This window comes from Nycticebus coucang, chromosome 13 (genome assembly GCF_027406575.1).
Source record: "Nycticebus coucang isolate mNycCou1 chromosome 13, mNycCou1.pri, whole genome shotgun sequence".
NCBI classification, from domain to species: Eukaryota; Metazoa; Chordata; class Mammalia; order Primates; family Lorisidae; genus Nycticebus; species Nycticebus coucang.
In genome coordinates, this window is record NC_069792.1 from 62,554,115 (window position 1) to 62,577,427 (window position 23,313).

Consider the following 23,313-nt stretch of genomic DNA (forward strand, 5'->3'; position numbering starts at 1 on the left):
TAATGGATACCTGGATTTAAATACAGCTCACATCACTGTAAAAGGGTAAGCTTGTGAAGACCCCTTCAATTCATGGTCTGGGTCCAAGCAACTGCATCTTTAGAGTGTTCCAATGAAATGTACACAGTATCACCACAATTAATTAAAGGTATACTAAAACAATGACATTTTAAATAAATACAGAAATCAGGTTGTCATCATAAGGTTCATAAATACAGTTAAAACTCCCAACCAATAGAAAGAGGAAGAGGGAGGGTAACTGGTATGCTCAATGTAAGGGTACACAGCACACCCCCTGAGTGAAGGGCTACTACGACTTGAACTTAAACACAAACAGTAGCCGGGCACGGTGATGTAAGGGTACACAGCACACCCCCTGGGTGAAGGGCTACTACAACTTGAACTTAAACACAAACAGTAGCCGGGCACGGTGGTTCACGCCTATAATCCTAGTACTCTGGGAGGCTGAGGCAGGTGGCCTGCCTAAGCTCACAGGTTCCAGTCCAGCCTAAGCCAGAGTAAGAACTCATCTCTAAAAATAGGAGAGCATTGTAGCGGGAGCATGCAGTCCCAGCTACGTGGGAGGCTGAGGCAAGAGAATCATTTTGAGCCCAAGAGCTTGAGATTGCTGTGAACTATCTATGACCCCATGGCACTCTATCAATGGCGACAAAGTGAGACTGCCTCACAAAAAAAAAAAAAAACAAACAAACAAACACAGTGTAACCTACTCATCTGTACCCTCAAATTAATCTGAAATTTTAAAGAGGGGGGGAAATCCCAACCAATTCTGATGCTTTTAAGTGTCCTGAATTGTTAATAAGAATAACTGACAAAAAAATTTATTAATAGTTTATTTATCACTCATATTCATAGCTCAGGAACACGGGTCAGTGACAAACGTCTATGTTAATCAGCCCAAAGAAATTCTGTAAAGAGAAAAACAAAAGTTAATGACAAACATTCTTTTTTTTTTTATTAAATCATAGCTGTGTACAATAATGCAATCATGAGGTACAATGTGCTAGTTTTATATACAGTTTGAAATATTTTCATTGAACTGGTTAACATAGCCTTCATGGCATTTTCTTGTGTTCAGACTTTTATATTCTACATTTAGTAAATTTCACCTGTACCCTTCATAGATGCACTGTGGGTGTGGGCCCACTAATTACCCTCCCTCCACCCAACCTTCACTCTCTCCTCCCCTCCCTTGCCCCTTTCCCTATTCTTGTGCTGAGATTGAGTTTCATATTAGGGCTGAGTACATTGGGTACTTTTTCTTCCATTCTTGAGATACCTTGCTAAGATGAATATTTTCCAGCTCCATCCATGTAAACATGAAAGAGGTATAGTCTCCATCTTTCTTTATGCTGCATAATATTCCGAACATTCTTAACACCATCCTTATGATCAGTTCAAGCCTATTCCTACTGGGGATGCCCCACTTTGATTATTCACACTTAGCTCCAGGAAAAGCTCAGTTCAGGCCACCTGAACTCAGGCCAACTCCCTGGCAGCTGCTTTTCCTCATACCTTACTTTCATTGCTTAGTTTCATTTTGCAATTTCACTCATATCCACATAGTGTTTTTAACAAAAGTTCATCCATTTCAAATAATACTTCTGTTCCTCACTCTGAATCTATCTTTTTATAGCTTTGTAAACACAACTTATTAAAAATAGAATCCACATATAAATTAGCCTACTCCTGATTGTAAAATATATGCTCATTATGGAAAACTTGAAAATTTCAAAGTTAGTTAAGAGAAAACAGTAATAAGATTATAAACACAACCATTAATATCTTCACCTTTTCTCCTTTTAAAGTCTTTTTCCCTTAATACAGATGATCTGCAACTTAACAATGGTTTGACTTAAAATTTTCCAGCTTTATAATGTGCTTATAAGGGTATTAAATGCATTTGACTTATGATACAAGGAAATTACGATAGACTATAAGGGGCACCTGCATTTTTTTTTAATTTTTTGTAGCGATGGGGGTCTCACTGGTTTTTTCCTTTTGAGACAGTCTCACTTTGTTGCCCTTGGTAGAGTGCTGTGACATCATAGCTCACAGTAACCTCAAACTCTTGGGTTCAAGTGATTCCCTTGACTTAGCCTCTGGAGTAGCAACCCCAGCTATTTTTAGAGACAGTGTCTCACTCTGGCTCAGGATGATCTCAAACTCAAGAGCTCAGGCAATCCACCTGCATCAGCCTCCCAGCGTGCTAGGATTACAGGTGTGACCACGCCTGGCCTGATCTCATTGGTCTCAAACTCCTGGCCTCAAGCAATCCTCCAGCCTCAGCCTCCCAAAGTGCCAGGATGCCCACCCCCCAGTATAAATTTCTATTATATAACTGAGCCACCATGCCTGATCTACATTTCTATTATGTAATTTCTTAATATCACTGTCAGTAAATTTCCTTATCTACTTTCCAATCACTGAAAATAAAATTCCATTTTTCTACTATTATAAATAATACTATAGATACTTAGTGCAGGAATCTCAGCATTTGAAATACTTAGCACACTGACTACCACACTAGAAAAAGAATTTTCCTTGGCAAACAGAGTAGTGGTGCTGTTGCAGCAGCAGCGGGTTCTAAGTCCAGCAAGAGCAGCAGCGTTGACCCCAGAAACCTGGGACTGAAAAACGTCTCTAGAAGTTAACTGAGCTGCTCTCTTATGAAGGCTGGGAAGAAGAGGGAACAGCTGCCACATTCTAGATCATCCTACTCAGAAAAAGCTCTGTAGTGACAGCATGGGACAGTGGGGCATCAGCAGGAAAGCTAAGAAGGGAGAGAGACCTGCACAAAAAGTGGGTGAAAGGAAGTGCAAAGACCCAGGGATACAGCCCACACATGGAATTGCTGGGAGGCTGCCAGGGGATCACCGCCACCCTCCACTGTCACCTACTAGAATGGACTGGCATCTGGTTAAATTTCTGGGTGGGCCTCCCCCCATCCCCACATAGAGGGAGCAGAGGGAGATGTGCAGGAACTGGGCACCCAGAGGATTGCTGAGTACTCAAACACTAGCTCTGTGGTGGAGCGCCAGAGGGAGTGCAGTCGGCCTGCCATCTCTTTAGGAAGCAGGGCTGCCACCTTAGCTAGGCACTTCCCTTCCCAAATATAGGCGGGACAGGGCATAGAGTCTGGGGAACAGATAACCCAGCTGCCTATGGACTGTTACAGGAACAGGACCCTGAGGCCCCAAGACCTTCTTTTCTTAAGACCATGAGGGTCTAGAGTGGTGTGGCTTTTCAGGGATTGGCTATGCAACTGACTTCAGCTCTACTTTACAGGTGTGGGCAGCCATATCTGGGCAGAGCCCGCAGCTCTGCCAAACAGATTTAGTAGGTCCTCCTGGCCCCCACCACCAACCACTTTCCTATCTCTATGTATAATCTAGATCACAGGGGCATAACCCCCACCACCACCTCAGTGATGACATCATGAAATTCAATTTCCAGCCCCTGGAGCTTCACATCCCAAAGCAGCTATGCTTTTCATAATACTGGAGTGCCCCCTAGTGCCCTATGAAAAAATTTTTTCAACCCTCCATAAGAACATACCCAGAGTTGAAGATACCACACAAGGAAGAACCAACAAAAAAGCACTACCAGACCAGATCATCTCCCACAAGGGATGACAATGCAGTTACCTCAGAAAATCCTGACTACAAAGATATGATATGAAATGCCAGAAAGGGAATTCATATTATGCATGACAAAAACAATAAAGGGTATAGAAGGAAAAGTGGGAAACCAGCAAAAGGAAATATAAAAATTGACCCAAAACATTAAATGAAAGACATGACAAAGTCTCCAAGGATCTAGACGCAATTAGAACTAATATAAAAAAGCTACAAGAATTAAAGGAGTCATTCAGAGCATTTCAAAATGTAATAGTTTCAATAACAAATTAAACATGGAGAAGAAAGATTCTCAGAGCTCGAAGACAAGGCTTTTGACCTAACCAGTCATTTAAAGAGACAGAAAGAAGAGTAAAAGCAGGAAAATTTTAAGAGAATTATGGGACTACAAGAAGCATAGAGCTCTCTACAAAGAGAGAAGTGGCTGTTTCTTGAAAACACCCCAATTCCAACAAAAGATAACAAGACAAACAGGGAAACATGGCCCATTCAAAGGAACAAAATTCCACAAACCAACCATAAAAAACTATACCTCTGAATTACTTGATAATTCGTTTAAAACTGGCTCAATGCCCAGTGAGTAGGGCACCAGCCACAAATACAGAGGCTGGCAGGTTCGAGCCCAGCCCGGCCCACCAAACAACAATTGACAACTGCAATCAAAAATAGCCGGGCATTGTGGCAGGCACCTGTAGTCCAGCTACTCAGGAGGCTGAGGCAAGAGAATCATTTAAGCCCAAGAGTTTGAGGGTGCTATGAGTTGTGACACCACAGTACTCTATCTAGGGTGACATAGTTTAGAATCTGTCTCAAAAAAACAAAAAAGTTTAAAACTATCTGAAATATATACAATAAGCTAATGGACAGATAACTAAACAAAAGACTGTGTGTGTGTATATATACATACATATACACATATATATAATATCAACAAAGAGAAATGTTTTAAAAACAAACATTCTGAAACTGAAATTTACAATAATTAAAAATTTTTTTTTTGAGACAAAGTCTCACTTTGTGGCCCTCTGTAGAGTGCAGTGACATCACAGCTCACAGCAACCTCAAAGTCTTGGGATCAAGCAATCCTCTTCCATCAGGTTCCCAAGGAGCTGGGATTACAGATGTCTGCCACAATGCCTGGCTATTTTTAAAGAAGGGGTCTTGCCCTTGCTCAAGCTGGTCTCAAACTCCTGAGCTCAAGCAATCCACCCATCTTGGTCTCCCAGAGTGCTAGGATTACAGCGTGAGTCACCATTATGACTGGCCCTGGACTTAAAAAAAAAAAAAGCACTACAGGGGTTTAAAGACTCAGGCAGGAGGAGGAATTAACAAATTTGAAGACATGGCATTTGTAATTAACATGTCTGAAGAGTGGGAGAAAAAAAAAAGAAATCGGCCAAGCACTGCAGCTCACACCTATAATCCTAGCACCTTGGAAGGCCAAGGCAAGAATATCACTTGAGGCCAGGAACTCAAGACCAGCCTGAGCTAGACTCCCCTTCTCTCTACAAAAAAAAAAAAAACAGAAAAATTACCTGGGCATAGTGGCTCATGTCTATAGTCCCAGCCACTTGGGAGGCTGAAGCAAATGATAAAATGTTTGAGCCCAGGAGTTTGAGCTTGCAGTAAGCTATGATGAGGCCACTACACTCCAGCCTGGGGGACAGAGTGAGACCTGTCTCAAAAAAAAAAAAAAGCACAGAGCTGAAAGCAAGACGTTGAGGAGGTATTTTTACATCTCTGTTCACAGCATTATTAACAATACTCAAAAGGTGAAGGCAATTAACAAACTGTGATACATATCAATAATAGATCACTCAGCCTTGAAAAGGAAGAAAATTTTGACACATACTACAACATGAATGAAACTTGAGGTCATTATGCAAAGTGAATTAATCAAGTTTCAAAATGATAAATATTGTATGATTCCATTTACGATGTATCTATAGTAGTGAAACTCATAAAACTTCTAAGAAGTGAAAGGGGGGCTGTCATGATATGGGTAGATAAGAGAATGGGGAGCTGTTTAATGGACATAAGCATCGGTTCTGCAAGATGAAGAGGTGTCTGGAGATGGCACAAAGTGAATGTACTGAACTACACAATTAAAAATGATTCCAGCCTGGGTAACATAACAAAACCCCACTCTACAAAGTATAAAATATTAGCTGGGGGTGGTGGCAAACACCAATAGTCTTTGCTACACAGGATGCTGAGGCTGGAGGATCACTTGAGCCCAATAACTTGAGGTTACAGGGAACTACTGATTGGGCTGCTGTTGCTGCATTCCAGCATGAGTGACAGAGTGAGACTCTTTAAAAAAACACTTTTAAGAAATCTTAAAAAAAAAAAAAAAAAAATTAAGATGATAAACTTTGTTACAGATGCTCCCTGACTTAAATTGGGTTATATCCTGATAGACATCCTAAGTTAAAAATGTGTTTAATATACTAATGCATTTAATACACTATCATAGCTTAGCCTAGCCTACCTTAAACGTTCTTGGAACACTTACATTAGTTGAGTGAAATCATCTACATAATGCCTATAATGAAACATGGGATATCTCATGTAGTTTATTGAATATAACATCCTGTACAGTATCGGTTGTTCACAGCATGGCTAACTAGGAGCTGCAACTGCTAACCATCATCAGAGTATTATGCTACATACCACTAGTCTGGGGAAAGATCAAAATTCAAAATACAAAGTATGGTTTCCATTGAACGTAATATCACTCTTGCACAATGATAAAGTTGAAAAATACTAAGTACAAACATCCTCAGTAACTGCCTATATCTGTATTTTACCACAATTAAAATTTTTTTAAGAGTAACTTCAAATAACTATTATTACCTTTATATTCCAAAATTACTTTACGCTCTGAAAGACACCAGCCTTCCTCATCTCCTCAAAATATTTCACAGAATCATAATTTCTGTAGAAATCTGCATATGCCTTCTTTCTTGGTTCAGCCACAGCATACTGAAAAATAAAATAGCCCATTTTTGAGATTATCAGAAATTCAGTATCTAAACACAAGGTAAATCACCCCTTAACTTAAACCTGAGACAATAAGCGAAGGTGAGACAGATAACAAAGAAGACAAAGTAGTCTCCGAGAAACAACACAGCAAAGGAGGGGCCTCTCCTTGCCTAGGGACAGATCCTACCTTTTCCTGGGTGAGCTGTGTATGCATGCATGTTTGGAGGTCTGTAGGTGCAGACTGGCAGGAGCTAAAGGATGATACCCAAAAAGCTGAAAGGTGTTAGGAAGAAGATAGTCTAAAGATCCCACAGCTGAGACATAATAAAATATTACAGTTCAACTTAAGACGTAATAGGATTTCTAAGGAGTCTGAGTTTAATCTGGCAACCATCTGCCTCTGAAAGGCACAAGAAAATATCAGGCAAGAACAGTGCAGTGTGATTTACACTTCAACATACAATGACCCCTAAAAGTAGGCATTACAAAAGAGGCAATAGACCTAAGATTATGGCTACCAATCACCTTGGGAGAAGTCTAGAAATTGCTAAATTTGGAGCAAAGAAATGAGGGAAGGGTGTTCATTTTTGTTTTGTCTGAGGTTTCTGCATACAGAATGGGATTCTGGCAGGTGGCTCAGGCAGGATTCAAGCACATGTCCGCCATATCACAAAGGTTTTTTTCTCTACAAAACACTGTATAGTGGATTTCAAATGAGTGGATTATAATCCAGATTAAAATCTCATTCTTTATATAAAAACCAATAAAAATTCAAGATCCAAAATAAGCAGTTGGGACAGAGGCGGAGCAAGATGGCAGCCGAGTAACAGCTTCCTTGCATCTGGGCACCGTGAGTCTGGGGAGATAGGACTCCAGGCATCTCTGGCTGGTGGGATCTGCCTATCATCACCTCTGAGAGGATACAGGGAGTCAGGGAGAGACTTCTGGACCCCAAGAGTAGGACTAAAACAGTGGAAAACCGGCAAGTGGTCGCATGTGTTCAATCTGTCTAAACCCACCCGTAACTGTAAGTTCAGTAGCAGTGAGACTGCAAACCAGAAAGGCCTTACCTGTGAACTGTTTTGGTGTCTTTGGACTTGGCACTCAGCTGAACTGCTTTGGGGAGAGCCTGAGCGGGAGTGTGGAGAACTCTGGCTGTTGTCTAGGGCCCCAGTCTGAGCCGCTGAGCCAGACGGAGCTAACAGTTTTTGGCTCTGGATCACAGGCAGCCATTGTGAGCGATCTGCCCTGGCAAGCTCCGCCCTCAGGGTCCCAGAGCTAGAATTGGGTGGAAGCCGGTAACCCAGCGACCAAGTAGCCTAAGGGCGGGGTCAGAGCCGCCTTGCAGCCCTAACCCTTGGGGGCAGAGGGAGACCAGTTTTCGCACACAGGGTAAGTGGATAGCCACCTCAGCAGTGATTCCAGCGACAAGCATTTCCCCTGGGAAAGCTTCTGCTCAGCAAGTGAACAAGTTCAAAGTGCCTTTTAAGTGGGCTGAAGAGAGATTTAGGGTGTCTACCTGCTGCGGTCTGAGAAACTAGCAGCCTCCAGTCGTATCAGAACTGTAATTAACATCTCATACCCCAGAAGACCACATGTTGCCCAGACAATATTCAATAACATATACATACTGCTTTGTTTTTGGTCGTGTTTTTCTTGGTTTGGTTGTTTTGTTTGTTTATTTTTGATGTTGTTGATTGTTGTTTTGTTTTTTAAGTTCAACCTTTTCCATACAGATCCTTTTTCTTTCTCAATTTTTCTAGTTTAATTATAATTTCCCATTGCTGCCTATTTCAATAATTAGAACTTCATTTTTGTTAGTGTTTCTACCGCTATTATTTGGTTTTTCCAGCCAATTTTATCCCGTAAAGTTTTCTGTTTGCTTGTTTTGGTTTGATTTATAGCATTTTTGTCTTTCCTCTCTACTTGGTGGAGGTGGGGTACTGTGTCTGATCAGGTTAGCAAAGAGCTGCTGACCTCAAGGGAACCACCCAACTGGGCACCCCCAGAAGGTGGTTTTTTTTTTAAGGTTGTATCAAAGTACCCTACTGTACACCTATATTGCTCTGTCTCCCTCTTTCTGTGCCTCTCTTCTTTTTGTCAATATTCCTTTTACCCACCCCCTCTCCTTTTTCTATTTTTCTTTTTTTCTTTTTCTTATCACTCGGTCCTCCTTTCTTTCATCCCCTTTTTTGCTCTTCAATCTTCTCACCCTTCTGGTCCTGTAACCCTTAGTCCACAGGCATGAGAACTTAAAGAGCAAGAGGAAGTGAAAGGAAAATTAGGGCAAGGAAACAGATAAAAGAAATCACTCATGAGGAAGAATCAGCAGAAAACTCCAGGCAACATGAAGAACCAGTCCAGAACAACCCCTCCAAGGGACCATGAGGTAGCTACTGCAGAGGATTCCACCTATACAGAAATGTTAGGAATGACAGAAAGGGAATTTAGAATACACATGTCGAAAACAATGAAAGAAATGATGGAAACAATGAAGGAAACTGCTAATAAAGTGGAAATTAACCAAAAGGAAATTCAAAAACAGAATCAAATCAGAGATGAACGATATGAAGAATATAAAAAGGATATAGCAGAGCTGAAGGAAATGAAACAGTCAATTAGGGAACATAAAGACGCAATGGAAAGTATCAGCAACAGGTTAGACCATGCAGAAGAAAGAATTTCAGAGGTAGAAGATAAAGTTTTTGAGATAACTCAGATAGTAAAAGAGGCAGAAAAGAAGAGAGAGAAAGCAGAACGTTCACTGTCAGAATTATGGGACTTCGTGAAGCGTTCCAACATATGAGTTATAGGAATTCCAGAAGGGGAAGAAGAATGCCCCAGAGGAATGGAAGCCATACTAGACAATATTATAAAAGAAAATTTTCCAAATATCACCAAAGATTCTGACACACTGCTTTCAGAGGGCTATCGGACCCCAGGTCGCCAACTCTAACCGAGCTTCCCCAAGACACATTGTGATGAACCTGTCCAAAGTCAAGACAAAAGAAAAGATTCTGCAAGCTGCCAGGAGTAAGCGCCAGTTGACCTACAGGGGCAACTCCATCAGAGTGACCGCAGACTTCTCTAATGAAACTTTCCAAGCAAGAAGACAATGGTCATCTACCTTTAATCTACTTAGAACAATTTCCAGCCCAGAATTCTGTACCCTGCTAAGCTAAGCTTAAAAATTGATGGAGAAATCAAATCATTTACGGATATTCAAACACTGAGGAAATTCGCCACAACAAGACCAGCTCTACAAGAAATACTTCAACTTGTTCTGCACACTGACCATCACAATGGATCAGCAGCAAAGTAAGAACTCAGAAATTAAAGGACAGAACCTAACCTCCACACTGATGCAAAAGATAAAACTAAGCAATGGACTCTCACAAAACAAGACGAATAGAATACTACCACACTTATCAATTATCTCAATAAATGTTAATGGCTTGAATTCCCCACAGAAGAGACATAGATTGGTTGACTGGATTAAAAAACACAAGCCATCCATTTGCTGTCTGCAAGAAACACACCGGGCTTCAAAAGACAAATTAAAGCTCCGAGTCAAGGGTTGGAAGACAATTTTTCAGGCAAATTGAATTCAGAAGAAAAGAGGAGTTGCAATCTTATTTTCAGACACATGTGGATTTAAAGCAACTAAAATCAAAAAAGACAAAGATGGTCACTTTATATTGGTCAAAGGAAAAATACAACAAGAAGACATTTCAATTCTAAATATCTATGCACCCAATTGAAATGCTCCCAGGTTCTTGAAACAGACCTTACTCAGTCTGAGCAGTATCATATCTGATAATACCATAATAACAGGGGACCTTAACACTCCTCTTACAGAGCTGGACAGATCCTTTAAACAGAAATTAAACAAGGATATAAGAGATTTAAACGAGACCCTAGAACAACTGTGTTTGATAGACGCATACAGAACACTCCATCCCAAAGATAAAGAATATACATTCTTCTCATCACCCCATGGAACATTCTCCAAAATTGATCATATCCTGGGACACAAAACAAATATCAACAGAATAAAAAGAATTGAAATTTTACCTTGTATCTTCTCAGACCATAAGGCACTAAAGGTGGAACTCAACTCGAACAAAAATGCTCGACCCCACCCAAAGGCATGGAAATTAAACAATCTTCTGTTGAATAACAGATGGGTGCAGGAACAAACAAAACAGAAAATCATTAACTTCCTTGAGCATAATAACAATGAAGACACAAGCTACCAAAACCTGTGGGATACTGCAAAAGCAGTTTTGAGAGGAAAATTCATTGCTTTAGATGCCTACATTCGAAAAACAGAAAGAGAGCACATCAACAATCTCACAAGAGATCTTATGGAATTGGAAAAAGAAGAACAATCTAAGCCTAAACTCAGTAGAAGAAAAGAAATATCCAAAATCAAATCAGAGATCAATGAAATTGAAAACAAAAGAATCATTCAGAAAATAAATGAAACAAGGAGTTGGTTTTTTGAAAAAATAAATAAAATAGATAAACCATTGGCCAGACTAACGAGGAATAGAAAAGTAAAATCTCTAGTAACCTCAATCAGAAATGATAAAGGGGAAATAACAACTGATCCCACAGAGATACAAGAGATCATCTCTGAATACTACCAGAAACTCTATGCCCAGAAATTTGACAATGTGAAAGAAATGGATCAATATTTGGAATCACACCCTCTCCCTAGACTCAGCCAGGAAGAAATAGAGTTCCTGAACAGACCAATTTCAAGCACTGAGATCAAAGAAACAATAAAAAATCTTCAAACCAAAAAATGCCCTGGTCCAGATGGCTTCACTCCAGAATCCTATCAATCCTTCAAGGAAGAGCTTATTCCTGTACTGCAGAAATTATTCCAAAAAATTGAGGAAGAAGGAATCTTCCGCAACACATTCTATAAAGCAAACATCACCCTGATACCAAAACCAGGAAAAGACCCAAACAGAAAGGAGAATTTCAGACCAATCTCACTCATGAATATAGACGCAAAAATTCTCAACAAAATCCTAGCCAATAGATTACTGCTTATCATCAAAAAAGTCATTCATCATGATCAAGTAGGCTGCATCCCAGGGATGCAAGGCTGGTTTAACATACGCAAGTTCATAAACGTTATCCACCATATTAACAGAGGCAAAAATAAAGATCACATGATCCTCTCAATAGATGCAGAAAAAGCATTTGATAAAATCCAGCATCCTTTTCTAATTAGAACACTGAAGAGTATAGGCATAGGTGGCACATTTCTAAAACTGATTGAAGCTATCTATGACAAACCCACAGCCAGTATTTTACTGAATGGAATAAAACTGAAAGCTTTTCCTCTTAGAACTGGAACCAGACAAGGTTGTCCTCTGTCACCTTTACTATTCAACGTAGTGCTGGAAGTTCTAGCCAATACAATTAGGCAAGACAAGGAAATAAAGGGAATCCAAATGGGAGCAGAGGAGGTCAAACTCTCCCTGTTTGCTGACGACATGATCTTATACTTAGAGAACCCCAAAGACTCAACCACAAGACTCCTAGAAGTCATCAAAAAATACAGTAATGTTTCAGGATATAAAATCAATGTCCACAAGTCAGTAGCCTTTGTGTACACCAATAACAGTCAAGATGAGAAGCTAATTAAGGACACAACTCCCTTCACCATAGTTTCAAAGAAAATGAAATACCTAGGAGTATACCTAACGCAGGAGGTGAAGGACCTCTATAAAGAAAACTATGAAATCCTCAGAAAGGAAATAGCAGAGGGTATTAACAAATGGAAGAACAAACCATGCTCATGGATGGGAAGTATCAACACTGTTAAAATGTCTATACTTCCCAAAGCAATCTACCTATTCAATGCCATTCCTATCAAAATACCAAAATCGTACTTTCAAGATTTGGAAAAAATGATTCTGCATTTTGTATGGAACCAGAAAAAAACCCATATAGCTAAGGCAGTTCTCTGTAACAAAAATAAAGCTGGGGGCATCAGCATACCAGATTTTAGTCTGTACTACAAAGCCATAGTGCTCAAGACAGCATGGTACTGGCACAAAAACAGAGACATAGACACTTGGAATCGAACTGAAAACCAAGAAATGAAACTAACATTTTACAACCACCTAATCTTTGATAAACCAAACAAGAACATACCTTGGGGGAAAGACTCCCTATTCAATAAATGGTGTTGGGAGAACTAGATGTCTACATGTAAAAGACTAAAACTGGACCCACACCTTTCCCCACTCACAAAAATTGATTCAAGATGGATAAAGGACTTAAATTTAAGGCATGAAACAAGAAAAATCCTCCAAGAAAGCATAGGAAAAACACTGGAAGATATTGGCCTGGGGAAAGACTTCATGAAGAAGACTGCCATGGCAATTGCAACAACAACAAAAATAAACAAATGGGACTTCATTAAACTGAAAAGCTTCTGTACAGCTAAGGACACAATAACCAAAGCAAAGAGACAACCTACACAATGGGAAAGGATATTTGCATATTTTCAATCAGACAAAAGCTTGATAACTAGGATCTATAGAGAACTCAAATTAATCCACATGAAAAAAGCCAACAATCCCATATATCAATGGGCAAGAGACATGAATAGAACTTTCTCTAAAGACGACAGACGAATGGCTAACAAACACATGAAAAAAATGTTCATCATCTCTATATATTAGAGAAATGCAAATCAAAACAACCCTGAGATATCATCTAACCCCAGTGAGAATGGCCCACATCACAAAATCTCAAAACTGCAGATGCTGGCGTGGATGTGGAGAGAAGGGAACACTTTAACACTGCTGGTGGGACTGCAAACTAGTACAACCTTTCTGGAAGGAAGTATGGAGAAACCTCAAAGCACTCAACCTAGACCTCCCATTTGATCCTGCAATCCCATTATTGGGCATCTACCTGGAAGGAAAGAAATCCTTTTATCATAAGGACACTTGTACTAGACTGTTTATTGCAGCTCAATTTACAATCGCCAAAATGTGGAAACAGCCTAAATGCCCACCAACCCAGGAATGGATTAACAAGCTGTGGTATATGTATACCATGGAATACTATTCAGGCATTAAAAAAAATGGAGACTTTACATCCTTCGTATTAACCTGGATGGACGTGGAAGACATTATTCTTAGTAAAGCATCACAAGAATGGAGATGCACAAATCCTATGTACTCAATTTTGAATATGAGGACAATTAATGACAATTATGGTTATGGGGGGGGAACAGAAAGAGGGAAGGAGGGAGGGGGGTGGGGCCTTGGTGTGTGTCACACTTCATGGGGGCAAGACATGATTGCAAGAGGGACTTTACCTAACAATTGCAATCAGTGTAACCTGGCTTATTGTAACCTCAATGAATCCCCAAGAATAAAAAAAAAAAAAGAAAATAAGCAGTTGGTAACCAATAAAATAATAATTGATTAAAGCAAGAATTGTCAATAGGTTCTATAATGAGGAGGTAAAAATTTGAGGAGAAACAATATAGTCTCAAAATATTTAGATTTAAATAGCCTCAAAATATTTATATTTATATAGTCTCAAAATATTTCCCCCTAAAAGTCTTATTAATTACAAAGAGAAAAACAATATGTTAGAGTAAATAAGTTGAGCAAATACTACTTTAGTCAAATGATCAAACTGACCAGTACTGGGACAAATCAATACCATGTGCTTCCTGATACGACGCACTAGGAAAGACAGAGCATCACTTCTATAACCTTCCTGCCATGAGTGCAACTGGAATCCAATCATGAGGAAATATCAGACTGTAATGTAAATGAAGGGATACCCTGCAAAAGAACCGACCTCTTCTTTACAAAGGCTAATACTTCATGAAGTACGAAGAAAGACTGGTTCTGGATTAAAGAGGACCAAAGAGATGTGACACTTGAACACAACACATGATCTGGAATATTCTTGGGCAACATAGAACATTATTGGAACAACCAGTGAAATCTGTACTAATATTAAAGTCTAATTTTAGTCATTATGTTGTAATTATATAAGAGTATTCTTGCTTTTTAGGAGGAAACACTCCAAAGTATGAGGTGTTAGAAAAGCCTATTTGTGACTTACTCTCAACCGGTTCCTTAAAAAAATGTGAGTGGGAATGAAAGAGAGAGAAATAAAGCAAATATGGAAAATCTATAAAAACACATTATTTGTGCTATTGTAAGTTTTCTGAAGTCTAAAATGGTGTAAAAAAAAAAAGGCAAAAAGAAACAATAAACACAACAAACCAAAAAAAAAAAAAAAAAAAAATTCAAGATCCAATCCACATCAGTGAAGGTGCTGCAGAAATACACGGACTCGTGCCATTTGATGGAGTCACACAGTAAGAGCCCTCTATCTGGCTACTTATTGCTTCACTTCCTACTCCAACTCCTAATTTCTTCCAGTAAAAGACCAAGAAGCAGAAACCCAAGTGCTGCCCTCTGAACTGAGGTTTGCTGGGGCCCATCACTATATATGGTGGTTAATTTTATGAGTCAACTTGACTAGGGGAGCTAAAGAATCCCCAAATAGTTGGTGAACATTATTTCTGGGTGTGTTTATGAGGGTTTTTCTGAAGAAGGGAGAGGGCGAATTCTCTTTTCTTGAGCTGGGATATCCACCTCCTTTTGGCCTTGGATATTGGAGAACTACTGGTTTTCAAGCCTTCTAACTCTGAGATTGAACACCAGTGGTGCCATCTGCTCCCCACCCACCTCCTGCCTTTGGATTACCACTGGGAATTATACCATCAGCTAGCTCCCCTGGTTCCCAGGCCTTTAGACTTGAAGTGAATTACATCACCAGTCTTCCTGATTCTCCAATTTACAGATGGTAAATGGGTGGAACTTCTGGGCCTCCATAAAAGCGTGCATCAATTCCCATAACAAATCTTTTTCTATCTCTCATTTGTATCTCCTTTTACTTCTGTTTTTCTGGAGAACCCTAATATACCACACAAAGCAACTGTGAGCATTTTGTTAGAACAAAAAAAGAAAAGCATTTTTTATCTTATAGTAATAGGTTTAGTTGGCGAACCCAAAAAATGAAAGCAAAGTGATTTTATAAACTCATCTAAATTATTTTGTGTTAAATGGGAGTTTTTAGAAGTCTGAAAAATTACCTGGGGCAGTGGCTCACGCCTGTAATCCCAGCACTCTGGGAGGCTACTGCAGGTGAATTGCCTGAACTCATGGGTTCAAGACCAGCCTGAGCCAGAGCAAGCCTCCGTCTCTAAAAATAGCCGGATGTTGTGGTGGGCACCTGTAGTTCCAGCTACTCCAGAGGTTGAGGCAAGAGAATCACTTGAACCTAAAAGTCTCAGGTTGCTGTGAGCTAAAACGCCACGGCACTCTAACAGGAGCGACAAAAGGAGACTCTGTCTCCAAAAAAGAAAAAAAGTCTGAAAAATCTGGACTTTAGCAAGAAAATCAGCAATTTATAAATTATCTACTTATACCCTCCAAATCACTGATAACTTGAAAGCCATAGAACTTAACTTGATGATTTAGAACAAGCCTATTTCATTTGATAGTAATTAGTGAACCTAGAGAAAAATTCTACATTTAAGGTAAGGACTGTTAATTTTCCTCTTAAAATCTAACCCATATTCATGACTTTAGGTTTATAGCAGACTAACTTAAGCAAAAATGATTTACTGGATTCCTCTTTCATGTAAGAAACACAGAAGCTGATTGAAATTATGGAAATAGGCCAAAACCAGTAATTTTTTAAAAATAAAAAACCATCTTCAAAAGTATTTAACCCCAAGTAAATAAGAGAAATGAAGGAGGTAAGCATCTACCAAGAATCAAAGTTGACTGCTGCCTTATCCTTTAATAAGAATCTGGGTTCCTCAATGCTTTGGGAACCTTCCTTCCAACCAAACACTAATAAAAATACAACGTGCCCAAAAACCAGTACATTATACCCCATAATTGCATTAATGTACACAGCTATGATTTAATAAAAAAAAATACAACATGCCCATCAATTTTGATATGGGGACAATTAAAAAAAAATACAATGTGCCCAATAATATACAACAGTCTGGTACAAAGTGCTTGAGAACCCAGGAAAACACAACCAACTCATTAGGGAGATAGGTATGTGCTGCTCTACAGGAAAAAAACATTTGAGTGGGCCTTGAAAGACAAACAGAAATTTGCCAATGAGATGAGATTATTCCTGGCACGTACATACCATGGGAGAAAGCAGTATTGGGTGACAGCACAGAGTTCTGAAGGGCTGTAAAGTTGTGTGTATTAGGATTGAAGAGGATGACAATGGAAAGATAGAAGTATAAATCAGAAAGGTCTGATTAAGAGTAGAATTAACAATAAATTTTAGCATTAGCCTATAGATAGGTGTTTTTCAAGTCAACCACAATCCATTAGTAGGTCATGAAACCAATTTACAAGGCTACAGCCAGAACTTAACAGTAGAAAATTATATTAAGAGTAGGTACCATATACAATTTCAATGCATCAAACTGTTTCAATTATATAGGGTGTCCATAAAGTTCATGTGCAATTTAAAATAATGTGCAAACGGACTTTATGGACATCCTACATTATTATAAACTCTCTACATATATATCTACATACAGACCACAATGCAAAAAATGTATTTCTTACTATAAGTAAAAAGTTGAAATAGACCCTAAGGAGCCCAGTGACATCTATTCTGGGAGTTACCAGTTAGAAGTAAAAAGACTACATGTTACAAAAGCTTGAACATTGATAGCGACAGTGATGAGAGTCAAAAAAATTAGCTCATTATATTTCTCTGTCCTTACTCCCACTTCATTTACTCACCCATCCATCCCTTCCACATTTATTTTGTAGCCACCATGTGCCAGGCAGCAGGAAACTCAAGGACCAAGTGAAGGATTTGCTTTTATGTGCACGTCTCTTCAAAGGGTCCCAAAAGCACAGGTCCACTTAGTACTTTTGCTTACTACTGCCCCTCCTCTTTGTTCTTCCTAACTTGGAAGGCTCAAACATTACCTCCACTCTCAAAGTGGAGAGTGTTACCTATCACTCACAACTGTGACTCACAACCCTCACAAAAAAAAAAAAATCGCGCCTGTGGCTCAGTGAGCAGGGCACCGGTCCCATATACCGAGGGTGGTGGGTTCAAACCCACCCCCGGCCAAACTGCAACAACAACAACAACAAAAAAAGCCGGACGTTGTGGTGGGCGCCTGTAGTCCCAGCTACTAGGGAAGCTGAGGCAGGAGAATCGCCTAAGCCCAGAAGTTGGAGGTTGCTGTGAGCTTTGTGACGCCACGGCACTCTACTGAGGGCAATAAAGTGAAACTCTGTCTCTACAATAAAAAAAAAAAAAAAAAAAAAAAAATCAATCTTTCATTTATGTCTATCTTGCAATATCTTCTCATTTTTTTCACCTCCCAACTTGACTTAAGTTTTTTATGAAAGAGATTTAGTCAGACACCTTTTGTGTCCTCCAAAACACCTGGAATTATACATTACCTAACACTGATGGAATTCTAGACAATCCCTCTTATTCTACAGATATTTGTAAGCACCTATTTGTCTGCCCAGCACCCAACGATGGAATGTCACAGTAAACCAAAAACATGGCCTAGTGAAGGGTTCAACAGCCTAGTGAAGAATACTTTTAAACAAAAATTAAAAGTTCAAAAAGTTACAAAAGTAAAACTGAATCCTCTCATGGACTATCAGGTCAACATAGTGACAAACTATCATAACATTGTTATGGAAATCATAAACATTTTTATGGAAAAGTTATAAATATAATAAGCAACCTTTGATAAAAACAAAGGGTATAATATGAAAATACACAGAAGGGAGTGTTAAAATACAATTCTGTGACAATTCTTCAAGGTGCCAAACAGAACAACGGTTGATCCTCCACATCTGCAGGTTGTGCATCCTCAAACTCAGCCAACCTCAGATTGAAAATTTTTCAAATTTTTTGGAAAAAATTTGAAAAATAATAATACAAATGGGTGGTGCCTGTAGCTCAAAGGAGTAGGGTGCCAGCCCCATATGCAGGAGGTGATGGGTTCAAACCCAGCCCAGGCCAAAAACTGCAAAAATAATAATAATAATAATAATAATAATAATAATAATACAAATAAAAAATACAACTACTACTGATACAGCATTTACACTGCATTAGACAGTAAGTAATCTAGACTTGATTTAAAGCATAGGATAGCATTGTAATCTAGACTTGATTTAAAGAATGTATAGATTAAATCAAATACCACATCATTTTATATCAGAGATAGTTAAACCTCAGGGGTCCTAGAACTAATCACCCTCACATACACAGAGAGGTGACTGACTGTACTGCTTTCCCTAACCCTCTGCATACACTGTTTCTGTTACAGGCTAACCTATGTTCTCCTCAAATTCATGCATTGATTCCTAACTCCTGGTACCTCAGAATAAAATTGTTTTTAAGGTGGTAATTAAGTTAAAATGAGGCCTTTAACATAAAATCTAATCCAATATGACTGATACCCTTATAAAAAGAAATTCCACCACAAATATGCGCCCACATACTGGTCCTTGTGAAGACCCAAAGGCAGCCATCTACAAGCCAAGAAGAGCATCACACGGCAATCAACCCTGCCAATGACTTCCAGCCAACACACCTTCAAGAACATTTCTGTAGATTAAGCCACCCAGTCTATGCTTCTGTTACCAGCCATAGTAAACTAACACAGTTACATTTAAAGATGGAGAAAAAGCTATTTGGGGACTCTGAAGTAGTTCCTATCAAACTGAGGTTGAGTCCAACTAGGGTTGGCACAGTTAACACTTCAAAAGGCATGCTTCTTTGAAACTAACTGTACTGGTTTTAACTAACTACAAAAACAAAATACATTTTTAGACCAAAACCACTTTGTGACCTTATGCACAAAATAAAAAACAAACGTACCTACCTTATAGAAAGCTGCAACCCCCAGGGATACAACAAATGCTCCAACAATGTGAATCCGCAGGCGCCTGGCCAAGAGGCCACGCATCTGAGGTTTGGCCAAAGCACTGGAAGCCATGGTAGTCACTGTTCTTGATGGGTATGCCAACCTTAAATAACGAGATTCAGAAAATGTAATTCAATATATAGTTTATTGCCCAAAGTTTGACAATGGCTGCCACGGAGCACAGACACAAGTTGCCTTGAATATACACTCTATAGCAGTGGTTTTAGGCTGGGCAAGGTGGCTCACGCCTGTAATCCTAGCACTCCAAGAGGCCAAGGCAGGTGGATTGCCCTGAGCTCAGGAGTTCAAGACCAGCCTAAGCCAGAGAGAAGACCTCATCTCTACCAAAAAATAGCTGAGTGTTGTGGCGGGCACCTGCAGTCCCAGCTACTGGGGAGGCTGAGGCAACAGAATTACTTGAGCCCAAGAGTTGAAGGTTGCTGTGACCTGTGATGCCACAGCACTCTACCCAGGGCAACAATGTGAAACTCTGTCTCAATTTAAAAAAAGGAGGGGAGTTAGGAGAAATAGAGGCAGTTCCTAAGTTGTTTTCCAAGAATTTTTATTAAGATAACATAAACCGTTGGTTTTTCTTTATAACACAAATGCAGAACAAGACAATCATGAGTGATGTGGCTAGTCAGGAACAATATGTGGGCAACAATTCCCCCAGCATGGGTGTGTATGTGTGTGTGTCTCTGGAACTGACAGGGTGATTCAAATTCTACACCCTTGACTCTAGGGCCAGATAAAATTTTGCATAGCTCAGACTACTATTTTTCTTTTTTCAAGTAAAATAATTTTTAAAAATCTTTATAACAGGTGGCGCCCATAGGTGCCCGTAGCGCAGGGGACAGGGTGACAGCCACATACACCCAGGCTGGCGGTTCGAACCTGCCCGGGCCAGCTAAACAACAGTGACAACTGCAGCAAAAAATAGCCGGGCGTTGTGGCGGGCGCCTGCAGTCCCAGCTACTCGGGAGGCTGAGGCAAGAAAATCGCCTAAGCCTAAGAGATGGAGGTTGCTGTGAGCTGTGAGGCCACAGCACTCTACCGAGGGCAATAAAGTAGACTCTGTCTCCAAAAAAAAAAAAAAAAGGAAAATCTTTAGAACAGAATAAGAGCTAAAGAACTCTTACCCATAATTCATTTTAGGACCTTGCGAGAGGCCGAGGAAAGTGCATCAACTGCCACAAAGCCTAAGGTGCTTAGTGGCTCAGCCTGCCTCACCCCCACCCCAATGCTGACAGACTGCCCTAAATAAACGCGATCGATCGCTGGACACCGCCTGCCAACAAAAGTCCTCTCCTAAAGAAAACATGAGCAAGAGCTCTACAGCGGTAACAATAGTACAAACGCATTTGTGGCACCGACCCTTGTAAAAACATACTACCAATTCATTAACTCTTCGGGACAACCCTGTCAGACCGTGAGGTACTTGTTTTCCGTGGGCACATAGCACACGGTTAAAACAGGGACAGGAACCAGCAGCTGCCCGATGGCCCAAGCTCCCTAACGGCTTCCTCTGCCCGGCCCGGCTGGGGGCTTGGAGACCCGCGCCGGCTCGGGAGGGGGAGGGGGGGAGGAGAAGCTGAGGGATGGGAGAGGAGGGAAGGGAGGGAGGGGAGAGAGAGAGAGGGGGGGAGAGAGAGGGGGAGAGAGAGAGGGAGGGGGAGAATGGGAGGGAGGGGAGGGAGGGGAGGGGTGGGGGGAGAGGAGGGAGCCGCCGACGCGCGGGGCGACGACCGCGCAGGCCCCCCCCACTCTTCCCTCTCGCGACAGGCACGGTGACCCTCTCATTTCCCAACTCTAACGCGGCCACACAGCCCGCGACTCCGGGCCGCTTCCCCTGCGCGGACCCTCTCGCCTTGCGAGTAGCTGAAGAGAAAACCATCTTCCCTCTTCACGGGGGAAGGACTGGGCCTGATAAGTCAAATGACCTCACCAAGGTCACACGAACAACACAGCGCAGCGGGAACTGGGCCCCGGCCGGCAGACTGCGAAGCCCGCTGGCTCTTTCAGGACCCCGCGGCCAACCCGGCTTCCTAAGCGTCGCCGCGGCCCCCTCGGCCCCAGCGGCCCGCCCGCCGCCCTCCGAAGGCCGCAGCGGGGGCGAGCAGAGGTCGGCGAGGGCCGCAGGGCCCGAGGCTCCGCCAGGGCTGAGCTCCGGCAGAGTCCGACTCAATTCGAAGGCCGACAGAAAGCGGAAAATCCTCGGTCTACCTAACAGAAGACGCAAGGGCGACCCACACTCACCTGAACGCGTCCTTCCCGGCTGAGGGACGCACGACCTGCGATCTAGCAGTGCGCAGGCGCAGAATGAGTAAGCCCGAAAGACCAGGCGACGGTGGCCGAAGGAGTTCAAAAGGCCTCTGGAGCGCCTGCCGCCGTTCACAGGCGAAGTTTAGTATTATGATCGCCTTCTTCCCAGTGTGACCTCGTTAAAAAGGGCTTTACTTCCTAAGAATTTCCTTAGTAAATTGAAGATAACAATGAAACTTATTAGAAGATTCAAAAATATTTTATATGTGAAAAAAATCTTCAACGTACCCTATCAAATGCAGTGCAAATCGTCTTGGGCCCAAACCGTGTGCACAAACTGCCGTTTTCATTGTCAATTACCCTTCCGTGAATAACCAGTTGGTTCTGGTACAAAGATTAGAAGCTGACTTCTAGGAGCTGAGCAGATGAGAAATATAAACAGATCAATACCGATCCCATGCAGTGGGCACTACCACACAGACCCAGCTGCTGCGGAAGCACGTGTCTAACGGGCACACCTGAACACGTTTTGATGGACAGGGTGGTGTTTGTGTGGACTTCTTAAGTGTTTTGAAGGAAGGTAACTGGAAGTTCATGGAAAGTGATGTAGAAGGTAAAGCTTGTGTGCCTTACGGATGCCAGGCTTTGTTTTTATTGAAATAACCTGGATTGACAGGATGTGCCAGGATCTGCTATACAAGAGGACAGATCTTCAAGGAGGTAGATTCTTGTCAGGGAGTCTTTGTCCTCAACATATTAACAAATGCTATAGGGAGTGTAACCTTTCAGTCACACAGAAAGGTGCTAATTGAGCTCAGAAGTAGGTTTGGACCTCAGCAAGGTAGGCCTCTTGTCAAGGGTCTACCCAGCTGAAAATCTTCACATGGGATTTGGCCAGCTTGGGTCTGGAGTACTTTTTAGAACATAACTCTTAGGTATAGCTAGAAATCTGGCTCTCCTGAGGAAGGAGAAAAGGGCAGGCCTCCATGCCCCCAACTCACCTTTATCCTGTCTGGACTCATTGCTCATACCCAGGAAGGAAGGACCTTTTACTAAACTACCAGTCAGAACTGTGCCAACTGCAAAAAATGGAGAGGACCCTCTAGCCCACACGCCAAGCCTCCTAGATACAAAGAGTCTGTTTTTTTCTTTATTAAAGCCAAATTTAGCAGTGGGGGATTAAACACCAATTTTAGTGACACCAATGTTAAAAAGCTCTGATGACCCACTACCATCAGACCAGCATACAATAGAGTCTGGAAGGTGACCTAGAACAGCTTTAAGGCTGATTGTCATGTCCTTAGCTTAAATCTACATTGTGGTCCACCTCCCCCTACCATGGGCTTTCAGAGGTTCATGGCAGGTCTGCATGCACAATAAGACTCAGTGGTT

The 23,313-nt window shown here is 41.1% G+C and overlaps 1 protein-coding gene across 1 annotated transcript; it reads right to left on the minus strand.

Moving 5' to 3' along the window:
- Nucleotides 1–348: 348 nt before the first annotated feature.
- LOC128563273 (cytochrome c oxidase subunit 6C-like) lies at nucleotides 349–22,044 on the minus strand. The gene is made up of 4 exons (XM_053558627.1): nucleotides 21,916–22,044; nucleotides 19,618–19,762; nucleotides 6,516–6,644; nucleotides 349–929 (listed from the first exon to the last, which is right to left on the minus strand). The coding sequence occupies exons 2-3, from the start codon at nucleotides 19,729–19,731 to the stop codon at nucleotides 6,531–6,533; spliced, it is 228 nt and encodes a 75-aa protein (XP_053414602.1). The 5' UTR covers nucleotides 19,732–19,762; nucleotides 21,916–22,044; the 3' UTR covers nucleotides 349–929; nucleotides 6,516–6,530.
- Nucleotides 22,045–23,313: the final 1,269 nt, after the last annotated feature.

What these genes read in the sequence shown, in the direction of transcription:
- LOC128563273 (XM_053558627.1), bottom strand. Translation starts at nt 19,731, where the DNA reads ATGGCTTCCAGTGCTTTGGCCAAACCTCAGATGCGTGGCCTCTTGGCC. An exon ending in GGGTTGCAGCTTTCTATAAG is followed by an intron (nt 6,645 to 19,617) that starts GTAGGTACGTTT and finishes TTTATTTTTCAG; the next exon opens with TATGCTGTGGCTGAACCAAG.